This window comes from Polypterus senegalus, chromosome 6, assembly GCF_016835505.1.
Source record: "Polypterus senegalus isolate Bchr_013 chromosome 6, ASM1683550v1, whole genome shotgun sequence".
Taxonomy (NCBI): Eukaryota; Metazoa; Chordata; class Cladistia; order Polypteriformes; family Polypteridae; genus Polypterus; species Polypterus senegalus.
Genome location: NC_053159.1, coordinates 179,000,939 through 179,014,671, shown reverse-complemented (window position 1 = coordinate 179,014,671; position 13,733 = coordinate 179,000,939). Strand labels below are relative to the sequence as shown.

At 42.9% G+C, this 13,733-nt stretch overlaps 1 protein-coding gene across 1 annotated transcript in view; it reads left to right on the top strand.

Moving 5' to 3' along the window:
- The window catches only part of LOC120530679 (dynein heavy chain 11, axonemal-like), a 645,801-nt gene that overhangs the window by 609,162 nt on the left and 22,906 nt on the right, over positions 1-13,733 (top strand). The window contains 2 exon segments of the mRNA XM_039755100.1: positions 8,770-9,012; positions 9,466-9,648. Of these exon segments, the coding sequence (XP_039611034.1) occupies positions 8,770-9,012; positions 9,466-9,648 (426 nt within the window).

Sequence of the window (13,733 nt, the reverse complement as noted above, 5' to 3'; positions counted from 1 at the left end):
TCTCGTCACTCTGTCCACTTCCTTTCATTGTGAGCTCTGCTTCTTCTCACTCTATACCCCTATCAGAGCAGCGTTTGGGTGCGACCACCCCAGGCCCCGCACCTAAGGGGGTCCCGCGGGTCCCGTTTGAACGAATTTGTCAAGTTATATTCTCCAGTGTATGTATATATATTTGAGATGCTTCTAAGAGGAACCCTTTTAAAATCCCTCTTCAAGGTCAAATTCCGTCCTTGTACGTCTTAGAAAACATTCTACTGTCCACCTTCATCAACCGAAAAGGATCGCCCTTCCCAAAATACGTATAGGCAGTCAGTCGCTGGGTTGGCTTCTCCGTTCATCCAGATTAGATGACATAGATGTCATCAACGACTTTTCAAATCGGTGGATTTTCGTCTCTGAACCTGGAGATTTCAGGACGGTACCTCTACGTTAATTTCACACTTTCCGTCAAAACACTGAAACTCACATTATATTTGTAGGCCATAAACGTATCTGGATATTAATGCACAAAAACATAACATAACATAACAACGTGAGTGAGGACGGTGACATCCTGCATATCGAGACTCAGAGTATACTTGTAATTTGGGTACGTTTTCTCGAAGAGGCCCTGCTAATTTCCACATGACACCTCATCGCATTTCGCACTGTCGTGGTATTGTCATGAATTATGAATTACACTTTAATAGATTATATCGTTATATTTTGATAAAGTCCACATGTTATCTTGGAAAAATTTAGCTGAATACTGTAATGAGAAAATCCGGTGAATGTTGTGGTAGAAATTTAACATTAAAATCTTGCGACGAAACACTTCCAGCGATGAGACGTGATCTTTTGCAGACAGACACTTTTACTTCCCGCGAGACGGACAAGTCACGTCATACTTACAGCCTCTGGAAGCAAGTCCCGTGATGCACGTGCAGAGCAGGTTGGAGATAATGGAAGTAGGCAAATGTATCACCATTTAAGAGGGGTTTCGGAGGAGCGACCGCGTCTCCTTGGTGTGCGTTCAGCCTCCATCTTCACAACGGTGCATAGCGAGGAAAGGGGTATGCGAGCAAAGTACAGATCACGCAGCATGGCAGCAGCTGATCGAGCAAAGAGAAGGTAAAATATTTGTTTCCCATTGTATCACCGTTTAAGAGGGGTTTCAGAGGAGCAGCCGCATCTCCTTGAGGTGCGTTCAGCCCCCCTCTTCACAACTGCTTTGGGACGGCTGGCAAGAGAAGCGATCGGGGGGTCCTATTAAAGAAAGAGACATCCTCTAGCAGGACAAGTCAGTAATCAGGCAGGAGAAGAGCTGTTCATGGTGTCTTTTTTTATTTATTTATTTTTTATTAATTTTATTACAATCCATACATAGCAATCAAGTTTTTACAAAAAAATGAATTATGTTAAGAACAGACTGATCCCCACCCCTGAGAGAGGCTTGTAAACATACCTAAATTAATAAATTCTCTGTGCTTTATAAACTTATTTTAAAATATTACTGATTAGATCCTGCCATGTTTTGAAAAACGTCTGTACGGATCCTCTAACTGAGTATTTGATTTTTTCCAATTTCAAATAATATAACACATCGGTTTCCCACTGACTTAAAAGAGGAGAGTTTGGGTTCTTCCAGTTTATCAGAATAAGTCTGCGTGCCAACAGTGTAGTGAATGCAATCACAATTTGTTTGTCCTTCTCCACTTTAAGCCCCAAACACAGCTGTTAATGGGTTAGGAGGGATTGTGAGTCCAAGGCTGTCTGAGAGGTAATAAAAAATGTTTGTCCAGAATAATGTTAATTTGGAGCAGGCCCAGAACATGTGACCTGTTGAGGCTGGGGCTTGATTGCAACGTTCACAGGTTGGATCATGCCCTGGAAACATTTTGGAGAGTTTTAGTCGAGACAGATGTGCTCGATATATAATTTTGAGTTGTATATTTGTATGCTTTGCGCATATGGAGCTCGAGTGAATTCTCTGCATTGCTACTTTCCACTCCTTTTCTGATATATTAATTGAGAGATCTTTTTCCCAGTGTCCTCTTGGATCTTTGAAAGGAAGGGATTGTAAAATGTTTTTATATATTGTAGAGATGGAGTCTAATTCCTTGAGATTGAGCAATATCTTTTCCAGCGTGGATGAAGGTGCAAGATGAGGAAAATCTGGAAGGTTCTGTTTAACAAAGTTCCTGATTTGAAGATAGTGAAAGAAATGTGTATTTGGAATGTAATTGTTCATAGGATGCAAAGACGTTGTCTATATAAAGATCTCTAAGCAAGTTAATTCCAATTTTTTCCAGATATTAAAAACTGCATATGTTTGTGAAGGTTGAAAGAGGTGGTTCTCTTGCAGAGGTGCCACAGATAGAAGCTTCTCCGTCTTAAAATGCTTTCTACATTGGTTCCATATTCTGAGTGAGTGGAGCACAATTGGGTTATTAGTGTATTGCCGATAACGTGTGTTTATTGGAGCACAAAGCAAGGAATACAAAGAAGTACTGCAGGATTTTACTTCTATTGCGGTCCAAGCCTGTGTATGTTCTTCTATTTGTGTCCAGGTTCTTATCGCCTGTATATTTGCCGGCCAGTAATAAAACTGGAAGTTAGTCTTTGTAGGGTCGCTCTTTTGATGCGTGGATGTTTTGAATTCCAAATAAATGAGGTTATTGTTGAATCTAATTGCTTAAAGAACGATTTATTAATGTATATTGGTATGTTTTGAAATAAAAAAAGGAGCTTAGGAAGAATATTCTATATATATATATTAATATATATAATATATTAACAGTGTTAATTCTTCCAGCTAGTGTGAGATGAAGGATTGACCATCTATGCAAGTCTTGTTTATTTTTTTCCATGCAGACGACGAAATTTTGTTGATAAAGAGCTTTATGTTTACTTGTGATGTTTACCCCTCGGTATTTAAACTGTTCTGCAATGATAAAAGGTAGGGTGTCTAATCTAATATTATATGCTTGAGAATTCACTGGAAAGAGTACACTTTTATTCAGATTAATTCTGAGACCGGAGATCTTTTGAAATTCTGTGAGTGCTGCTAAGACTGCAGGCACAGAATTTTCTGCTAATCCCCTTTATCTGATCAGCATTTCGACAATGTATTGCCAGTGGTTCAATGGCAATCGCAAACAGCACCGGTGACAAGGGGCATCCTTGTCTAGTGCCACGTTCTAGTTTAAAGTAGTCTGAGCAAATGTTATTGATGCAAACTGAAGCTTCTGGGTTAGTATACAGTAATTTAATCCATGCACAAATGTTTGGGCCAAACCCAAACTTCTCCAGTATAGTAAAAAGGTATTTCCATTCAATCATGTCGAATGCTTTCTCTGCATCCAATGATAATAATATTTCTGGGGTGTTTGATTTAGTTGGTGAGTATATTACATTAAACAGGCGTCGAAGATTTGAAGATAAGTGTCGGCCCCTAATAAATCCAGTTTGGTCTTGTGATATTACCGAGGGGAGCACTCTCTCCATCCTTCTAGCTATGACTTTAGAGAGTATTTTAACGTCGTTATTCAGAAGTGAAATTGGTCTGTATGATGCACATTGTAATAAGTCCTTATTTTGTTTTGGAAAGACAGTGATTAATGCTTGGCGAAAGGTTTGTGGAAGAGATTGGTTATCTCTGGCTTCTGTAAATGTTGCTAATAGGAGGGGAGCTAGCTGAGCGGAGAATTTCTTGTAAAACTCTGCAGGGTAGCCATCAGGGCCTGCTGCTTTTCCACCTTGGAGTGACTTTATAGCATCTAGTAATTCTGATAACGCCAGAGGTTTATCAAGTTCCTCCACACTAAAAGCGTCAATTTGTGGTATCTGTAATGTATCCAGAAATGCATTAGATTGTACAAACCGGATTCCAAAAAAGTTGGGACACTATACAAATCGTGAATAAAAACTGAATGCAATGATGTGGAGGTGCCAACTTCTAATATTTTATTCAGAATAGAACATAAATCACGGAACAAAAGTTTAAACTGAGAAAATGTATCATTTTAAGGGAAAAATATGTTGATTCAGAATTTCATGGTGTCAACAAATCCCAAAAAGTTGGGACAAGGCCATTTTCACCACTGTGTGGCATCTCCCCTTCTTCTTACAACACTCAACAGACTTCTGGGGACCGAGGAGACCAGTTTCTCAAGTTTAGAAATAGGAATGCTCACCCATTCTTGTCTAATACAGGCCTCTAACTGTTCAATCGTCTTGGGCCTTCTTTGTCGCACCTTCCTCTTTATGATGGGCCAAATGTTCTCTATAGGTGAAAGATCTGGACTGCAGACTGGCCATTTCAGTACCCGGATCCTTCTCCTACGCAGCCATGATGTTGTGATTGATGCAGAATGTGGTCTGGCATTATCTTGTTGAAAAATGCAGGGTCTTCCCTGAAAGAGATGACGTCTGGATGGGAGCATATGTTGTTCTAGAACCTGAATATATTTTTCTGCATTGATGGTGCCTTTCCAGACATGCAAGCTGCCCATGCCACGCGCACTCATGCAACCCCATACCATCAGAGATGCAGGCTTCTGAACTGAGCGTTGATAACAACTTGGGTTGTCTTTGTCCTCTTTGGTCCGGATGACATGGCGTCCCAGATTTCCAAAAGAACTTGAATCGTGACTCGTCTGACCACAGAACAGTCTTCCATTTTGCCACACTCCATTTTAAATGATCCCTGGCCCAGTGACAACGCCTGAGCTTGTGGATCTTGCTTAGAAATGGCTTCTTCTTTGCACTGTAGAGTTTCAGCTGGCAACGGCGGATGGCACGGTGGATTGTGTTCACTGACAATGGTTTCTGGAAGTATTCCTGAGCCCATTCTGTGATTTCCTTTACAGTAGCATTCCTGTTTGTGGTGCAGTGTCGTTTAAGGGCCCGGAGATCACGGGCATCCAGTATGGTTTTACGGCCTTGACCCTTACGCACAGAGATTGTTCCAGATTCTCTGAATCTTCGGATGATGTTATGCACAGTTGATGATGATAGATGCAAAGTCTTTGCAATTTTTCGCTGGGTAACACCTTTCTGATATTGCTCCACTATCTTTCTGCGCAACATTGTGGGAATTGGTGATCCTCTACCCATCTTGGCTTCTGAGAGACACTGCCACTCTGAGAAGCTCTTTTTATACCCAATCATGTTGCCAATTGACCTAATTAGTGTTTATTGGTCTTCCAGCTCTTCGTTATGCTCAAATTACTTTTTCCAGCCTCTTATTGCTACTTGTCCCAACTTTTTGGGATTTGTTGACACAGTGAAATTTTGAATCAACATATTTTTCCTTTAAAATGATACATTTACTCGGATTAAACGTTTGATCTGTCATCTACGTTCTATTACAAATAAAATATTGACATTTGCCATCTCCACATCATTGCATTCAGTTTTTATTCACAATTTGTTTAGTGTCCCAACTTTTTTGGAATCCGGTTTGTATATTGTCTTCTTATTGACTGTCTTTTAATTACTTCTCGGCAAAATGCCTTGGAGGGAGCATTCTGTTACAGCCTGGTCAGAGAAACAAAGAATAGACGTTCACTTAATAAATGACTGAATTTACATACAGCGTCAATCAATGCATATATTGTATTCTGGTTGGTTTACACCCAAATGATTTATATAAAATAAAAGTCTGTTATACTATATTCTGGTTCTTCTTATACCTTTGAGTTGTGCCACCAACAGTCCATTCTCATTGTTTGTAGGACATTTTGATTTCTTAGTTATCCTTTAGTAGATTTTGTATATTACGTCAACTTTTCTTCTGGTACATTTATAACAATTTGTCCCGGCATGCTGACATGAGACAATTGCTACTGCTAACCTGTCCTAAGTGGCGGCAGATGATAAAAGGATAGACCAATATCACACCCAATAAAGCCCCCATATACCCCTTATTCTACAAGGTTCAGTCACCACTGATGCCGGCGCATTTATAGTCCACAAAAAAAACTAATGGTCAATCTCTATAATCACATGAGGAATATATTACATCATAAAAAAGAATGCAATACCTTACATGTGCTCCCCTCAACCTTTATATGTGACGCTACAAATATTATATATATACACACACACACATACATACATGCACATATACACATATACATATATATACACATACAGTCACATGGAAAGGTTTGGAAGCCAAGAAACCCCCCTCAGCCTGCATAATAATTGACTCTCCTTTCAACAACAAAGATACCAGTGGTATGTCTTTCATTTCCTAGGAACATCTGAGTACTGCGGTGTTTTCCAAACAAAGATTTTTAGTGACGCAGTATTTAGTCGTATGAAATGAAATCAAATGTGAAAACTGGCTGTACACAAACGTGGTCCCCTTGTCATTGTGATGATTTGAATGCCTGTCACTGCTCAATGCTGATTACTTGAAACACCAAATTGGTTGGATGAGCTCGTTAAGAACTTGATAGACAGGAGTGTCCAATCATGAGTGGTAAAAGGTATTTGAGGAGGTCAATCGCAAGTTGTGCTTCCTTCTCTTTGACTCTCCTCTGAAGAGTGACAGACAGCATGGGATCCTCAAAGCAACTCTCAAAAGATCTAAAAACAAAGATTGTTGAGTCTCCTGGTGTAGGGGAAGGCTACAAAAAGTGATCTCAGAGGTTTAAACTGTCAGTTTCAACTGTAAGGAATGGAATCAGGAAATGGAAGGCCACAGGCACAGTTGCTGTTAAAAAAAAAATACAGGAGCGGCATATGAGCAGGATTGTGAGAATGGTTACAGACAACCCACAGATCACCTCCAAAGACCTGCAAGAATGGTGCAGATGGTGTATCTGTACATTGTTCTACAATTCAGCACAATTTGCACAAAGAACATCTGTATGGCAGGCAGGGTGATGAGAAAGAAGCCCTTTCTGCACTCGCACCACAAACAGAGTCGCTTGTTGTATTCAAATGCTCATTTAGACAAGCCAGATTCATTTTGGAACAAAGTGCTTTGGACTGATGAGACAAAAATTGAGTTATTTGGTCAAAACAAAAAGCGCTTTGCATGGCGGAAGAAGAACACCACATTCCAAGAAAAACACCTGCTACCTCCTGTCAAATTTGGTGGAGGTTCCATCATGCTGTGGGGCTGTGTGGCCAGTTCAGGGACTGGGGCCCTTGTTAAAGTCGAGGGTCGAATGAATTCAACCCAATATCAACAAATTCTTCAGGATAATGTTCAAGCATCAGTCACAAAGTTGAAGTTACGCAGGGGTTGGATATTCCAACAAGACGAGGACCCAAAACACAGTTCGAAATCTACAAAGACATTCATGCAGAGGGAGAAGTACAATGTTCTGGAATGGCCGTCACAGTCCCCTGACTTGAATATCATCGAAAATCTATGGGATGATTTGAAGCAGGCTGTCCATCAAATTGAACTGAACTGGAGAGATTTTGTATTGAAGAATGGGGTCAGAAATACCTCCATCCAGAATCCAGACACTCATCACAGGCTACAGGAGGACAGCGTCGAGAGGCGTCTGTTAGATTTTCAAAAGGAGGCTCAACTAAGTATTGATGTCATATCTCTGTTGAGGTGCCCAAATTTATGTACCTGTCTATTTGTGTTATGATGCATATTGTAAATTTTCTGTTAATCCAATAAACTTAATGTCACTGCTGAAATCCTACTGTGTCTATAAGGCATGTCAGATATTAAAAGGAAGTTGCTACTTTGAAAGCTCAGCCAATGAGAAACAAAAATCCACAGAATTAAGAGGGGTTCCCAAACATTTTCATATGACTGTATGCACACACACACACACACACACACACACACACACACACACAATAAGAATATTCCTCTCCCAGTTCCCCTTCCAGAGCTTATAAACAAGTCCACAGTTCTGACCCCTGATGCTGGCAAGTGAAATGAAGAGTTCTAGCAATTGTGGACTCCTAGCAACAATCAAATCTTCGCCATAAAAAATATACAGTCAGTGTTGCGCCATGATAAAGAACAGCAAGTCCTTCGATAAGCTCACCCAAGTCCATAGGAAATAGCGGAACGTTCAATTCCCCGGTCAAAAAGAATTACTTCCACACTTGACAGGACTGTAGAAGCTCCTGGACTTTGTCACATGGCCCATGCAGCAGCTGATCTGCTTTTTTTGATTCCCCCCCCACTGTCTTCTTGGCCCTCTTCACTCCCTTTAAACGGTGCGCTTTATGCAAATCGCTCCTTGAAACCGTAAGTCCCACCTCTGGGGCACCGCTGTCAATCTCAGGATGTAAGAACGATCCCCACAACACCCGCTCGACAGCAGATAAACATTTTACACATTCTTTATTTACTTGACCCTCTCAGTATCTTTCCTCAACTACTTCTTATATCTCAGGACATTTTGTTGTTCACTTGACCTTTATCTGGTGTCCCGGTGCCTGAGCAGGTCCCTGACATTCACTAAGCCCCCATGCTATCTCTCTAAGATGAATGCTGTGTTACCCTAAAGTTGTTCTTTTTTTTAATCCACATTTCTACAGTCCACACATATCGGTAACAGTGCTTGCTTGATGTAACCGGCCCCACGTGGGGTTGGTCAGCCCGATGCCCCGCACACCCCTAAGGCTGCCTCTGACCCCTGTATAGCTCCTTTCCCCTTGCTCTCTCATTGAGATTCCTGTTTCACTTCACTCCATACGCTCTATATAGCGCCTTTTGCCGTGGTCTCCGTTTCTCTTCACTTTGCCCGCTCTGTATGGCACCGTCCTTTTGTCTCACGTTGCTCACTCTTCTCTCAGTTTGACAGGAAGCTCGTCCTGACACCCGGCTTTGTGGTGCCGTCTAACTTGGACTACCAGGGCTACCACCGCTTCATCGATGACATGCTGCCTCATGAGAGCCCAGTGCATTATGGGCTCCACCCAAATGCCGAGATCGAGTTCCTGACGGTCACGTCGGACAATCTGTTCCACACTTTGCTGGAGCTGCAGCCCAGGGATTCGGCCATTGGGGAGGGAGCCACACAGACGGCTGAAGAGAAGGTGAGTGTTGGGTGTGGAGCCCGCTGGTGTGCCTGTGCCCTTATTGGCCATTTGATTCATGCCCATTTACATTTTACTGTATATATTCTCATGTGCCCGCTGGTGGCCAGTCAAGCTCTACATGGAGTGAATGTGAGAGGAGACCCAGTGAGAGGAGTGTCATTGTGCCTTCTGTGGCTGTAGGTCAGTGATGTCCTGCAGTGGGCTGGCTTGCAGCCCAGTCATTTCTGTCCTGTCCAGTTTGAGGGAATGAGAAGCTGCATTGATGATACACCAGTGTGCTGGAATGGCGGAGTCCAACTGGGCAGGCAGTGTGGTGTGGTGGTTAAGGCTTTGGACTTCAAACCCTAAGGTTGTGGATTCAAATCCCACTACTGACACCACGTAATCTGAAATGTTGCAAGCCTAACAATAATAATGATGAACAAAGCCTGTTTGCTGTGCCTATTGCAGGTCAAGATGATCCTCGATGACATCCTCGAAAAGCTTCCGGAAGAGTACAACATGGCTGACATCACGTCCAAAACGGCCGAGCGCTCCCCCTACCTGCTCGTCTGCTTTCAGGAGTGCGAACGAATGAACATCCTGATCCACGAAATACGACGCTCACTTAAGGAGCTCGACTTGGGGCTCAAGGTATGACCAGCCAACCGTCAACGTCCAGTCAGTGTGCAAATGCTGGTTTGTAAATATGGAAAAAAGAAACACAACAGCAATAAACTCCTGGCTTGTGAGCTTCCACAAAACGTTTTCCATTTGTTTGAGCCCTTTGACGAGCAAGTCGGGCACCACAACATGGCAAACACATGAAAGCTCGTCAGGTGCACTGCTGCCTAGTGAGGTCTATGTAGAACAAAGTCTGATCAGGTCACCATTATAAATATTCAAGAATCAGCCTTTGTCATTTCTCTGTCATTCCATAATGCCTCAGATGTCACATGCATTGGGAAAAAAGGTCGACAAGCTACAGGTAGGCATGTCACATGCCAGTATTGACAGACAGCGAGTCCAATATATAGTCACACTGTCATGACCAAACCAAAGCTGAACTGACACTTCACACAAGTCCACCTCAGGGATCTGCTGCCCGTACTGCTGCTGAGTCTGCCAGCAGACACCATGACAGGACAGTGACGGCCAGGCTACACGCTGCTGGCATTGGAACAAGGTGACCTCTCAGAGGTCCTCTGCTTCCAACTACTATAGCAGAACAATGTCAGGCCACACACACACACCAGCTTTAGTCGCCTCTGCCCCTGCTGGTGTGCAGATGCTCTCTTGGCCTGCCGTCTCCCCGGACCATAAACCCACCGGCCACCTTTGGGATGCCCAGCGTATGGAGATGTGACCTTTGGTCTGTCAATGGCCAGCAGCTTCATCAGGCCCCTCTGTGGCAATGGAATGACATCTGACAAGTCCAGACTTGAAGACTCAGTGGCTCAGCGTGTTAGCGGTGGTCCCACAATGCTGAGGTGGTCACACGAAGCAATGAGGGCCTGACAGACGTGTGGTGCTCACGTTCTCAGATCTTGGGCCTGTTTCTCCTGTTAGACTTGCTTCTTTATTTTTATTTCAGCAAAGAAGGAAGAAATTTTAGTCCAGCAGTAAGTGTTGTGTTTCCTTTTTCTATCAGTGTCTATGTATGTGTGAAAAAATAAGGGCACCCCAAGATTTGATCTTCTTTGAAACTGTATCTTTAGATAAAGGTGGCATACGTGAGAAAGGAACCATAAAAATGTGACATTACAATAAATTATTTAATTCTGGCTAGAGCCCATATGGAGTCCTTGGTCCATGCCGCCCACTTAGTGTCCCCCCTTGGTGTCCATTGTGAATGCCCCATGATATCTATAGCGTATTATATACACACACACACAGAGAGTAGGGAAAATAAGTATTGAACATGTCAACATTTTTCTCACTAAATCTACTTCTAATTGAGCTATTGACATGAAATTGTCACCAGATGTCGGTAACAACCCAACTAATCCAAACATATAATGAAATCAAAACAAGCAAGTCCATAAATTAGAATGACACAAGGAATAAGTATTGATCACACTTACTGAAATTTATTTAAGAATTAGTACAAAAACCTTTGTTGGTAATGACAGCTTCAAGACGTCTCCTGTCTGGAGAAACGAGCCGCATGCAGGTGGGATTTCGACCCATTTTTCAACACAAACTGTCTTCAAATGTTGAGGCCTCTTCTATGAACTGTGATCTTCAGTTCTTTCCATAGACTTTAGAGTCGGCCGATTGACTGGCCATTCTAGCAGCTTCTTTATTTTCTTTCTCTGAAACCAACTGAGAGTTTCCTTGGCTGTGCGTTTGGGATCCTTGTCTTGCTGAAATGTCCGCCCCTCATTTCCTCTTCAGCATCCTGGTAGATAGCAGCAGATTCTTATCAAGAATGTCCCGTTACATTTCTTCATTCATCCTCCCTTCAATTCTATGACGTCTGCCAGTAGTTTGGGGTGTTTTTTGGGTGATGTGCAGTGGCATTTCTCCTCCAAACATGGTGTGTGCAATGATATCCAAAGAGTTCAGTTTTGGTCTCCTCTGACCAGTCTCTGTTCTTCCTGTTATTTCATTGGCTTGTCCAAATGTTGTGCATCAAACTTTACATGAGCTTCAATGTGCTTCCTCTTCAGCAGTGGTGAGTGTGCGCAGAGGCCTGAACAGTGGAGTGCGTTACTTCTTGTTTTCTTTGAAACAGTTGGTCTGCTACCGTAATTCCAGGTCTTTCTGAAGCTTTCCACCAGTGCTCCCTGGATGACTCTTCTCATTATCCTTTTGTCAGAAATCCTATGAGGAGCACCTGGTCGTGGCTGGTTTATGGTGAAATGATGTTCTTTCCACTTCCAGAATACAACCACAACGGTGCTCACTGGAACATTCAGAAGTTTAGAAATACTTCTGTCACCAATGCCATCAGTGAGGTTGTGAAGGTCATGAGAGACCTCTGTGCTTCCACCTATCATGAGATGCTTCTTGTGAGACACCTCAGTAATGATAGGCCATTAATTAGGACTAAACCAGTTGATATTCATTTGCAGTGATACTTTATGGACTTATTTGTTTTGATTTCTATGTAAATGTGGATTACTTGGGTTGTTACTGACATCTGGTGAAAATTTCATGTCAAAAGCCCCATTAGAAATAGATTTACTGAGAAATACGTTGACGCATACAATACTTAATTTTCCCTGCTGTTTGTATGTATATATTATATACACATATACTGTATATATTCATAGCATCCATAGTCTGAGTCTCGATCTGATTGTATGGGTGGTTACCTACCAGGTAACGCATGTGGTTGGTCTGCCAGCCTGCAAACATCTGCCACAGGCCCTCAGGCTGTCAAATAAATGAACCACACACCGTGGCGCAGTGTAAACAGGCTTCACCTCTGACGTGGACGTCCGATCCCTGTGAGGGGTGCAGTGGAGTGTGTACGCCTGATGAGCCCAAATATATGTATATATGGTTGAAATAGTTTACTGTCAAATAATGCAAAGAGTATGCGACACGTGTTTCACCCTAATTCTGGGCTCATCAGGCGTACACACTCACTGCACCCCCTCTCAGGAGACTACGAATGCCGTATATATATATATGTATGTGTGTATAATATACTGCTCAAAAGAATTAAAGGAACACTTTTTAATCAGAGTATAGCATAAAGTCAATGAAACTTATGGGATATTAATCTGGTCAGTTAAGTAGCAGAGGGGGTTGTTAATCAGTTTCAGCTGCTGTGGTGTTAATCAAATTAACAACAGATGCACCAGAGGGGCAACAATGAGATGACCCCCAAAACAGGAATGGTTTAACAGGTGGAGGCCACTGACATTTTTCCCTCCTCATCTTTTCTGACTGTTTCTTCACTAGTTTTGCATTTGGCTACAGTCAGTGTCACTACTGGTAGCATGAGGCGATACCTGGACCCTACAGAGGTTGCACAGGTAGTCCAACTTCTCCAGGATGGCACATCAATACGTGTCATTGCCAGAAGGTTTGCTGTGTCTCCCTGCACAGTCTCAAGGGCATGGAGGAGATTCTAGGAGACAAGCAGTTACTCTAGGAGAGCTGGAGAGGGCCATAGAAGGTCCATAACCCATCAGCAGGACCAGTATCTGCTCCTTTGGGCAAGGAGGAACAGGATGAGCACTGCCAGAGCCCTACAAAATGACCTCCAGCAGGCCACTGGTGTGAATGTCTCTGACCAAACAACCAGAAAGACTTCATGAGGGTGACCCAAGGGCCCCATGTCCTCTAATGGGCCCTGAGCTCACTGCCCAGCAGCATGCAGCTCGATTGGCATTCGCCATAGAATACCAGAATTGGCAGATGCACCACTGGTGCCCTGTGCTTTTACAGATGAGAGCAGGTTCACCCTGAGCACGTGACAGAAGTGAAAGGGTCTGGAGAAGCCATGGAGAACATTATGCTGCCTGTAACATCATTCAGCATGAGCAGTTTGGTGGTGGGTTAATGATTGTCTGGGGAGGCATATCCATGGAGGGTCACACAGACCGCTACAGGCTTGACAAAGGCACCTTGGCTGCCATTAGGTATCAGGATGAAATCCTTGGACCCATTGTCAGACCCTATGCTGGTACAGTGGCTCCTGGTGCACGACAATTCCTGGCCTCATGTGGTGAGAGTATGCAGGCAGTTCCTGGAGGATGAAGGAATTGATACCATTGACTGGC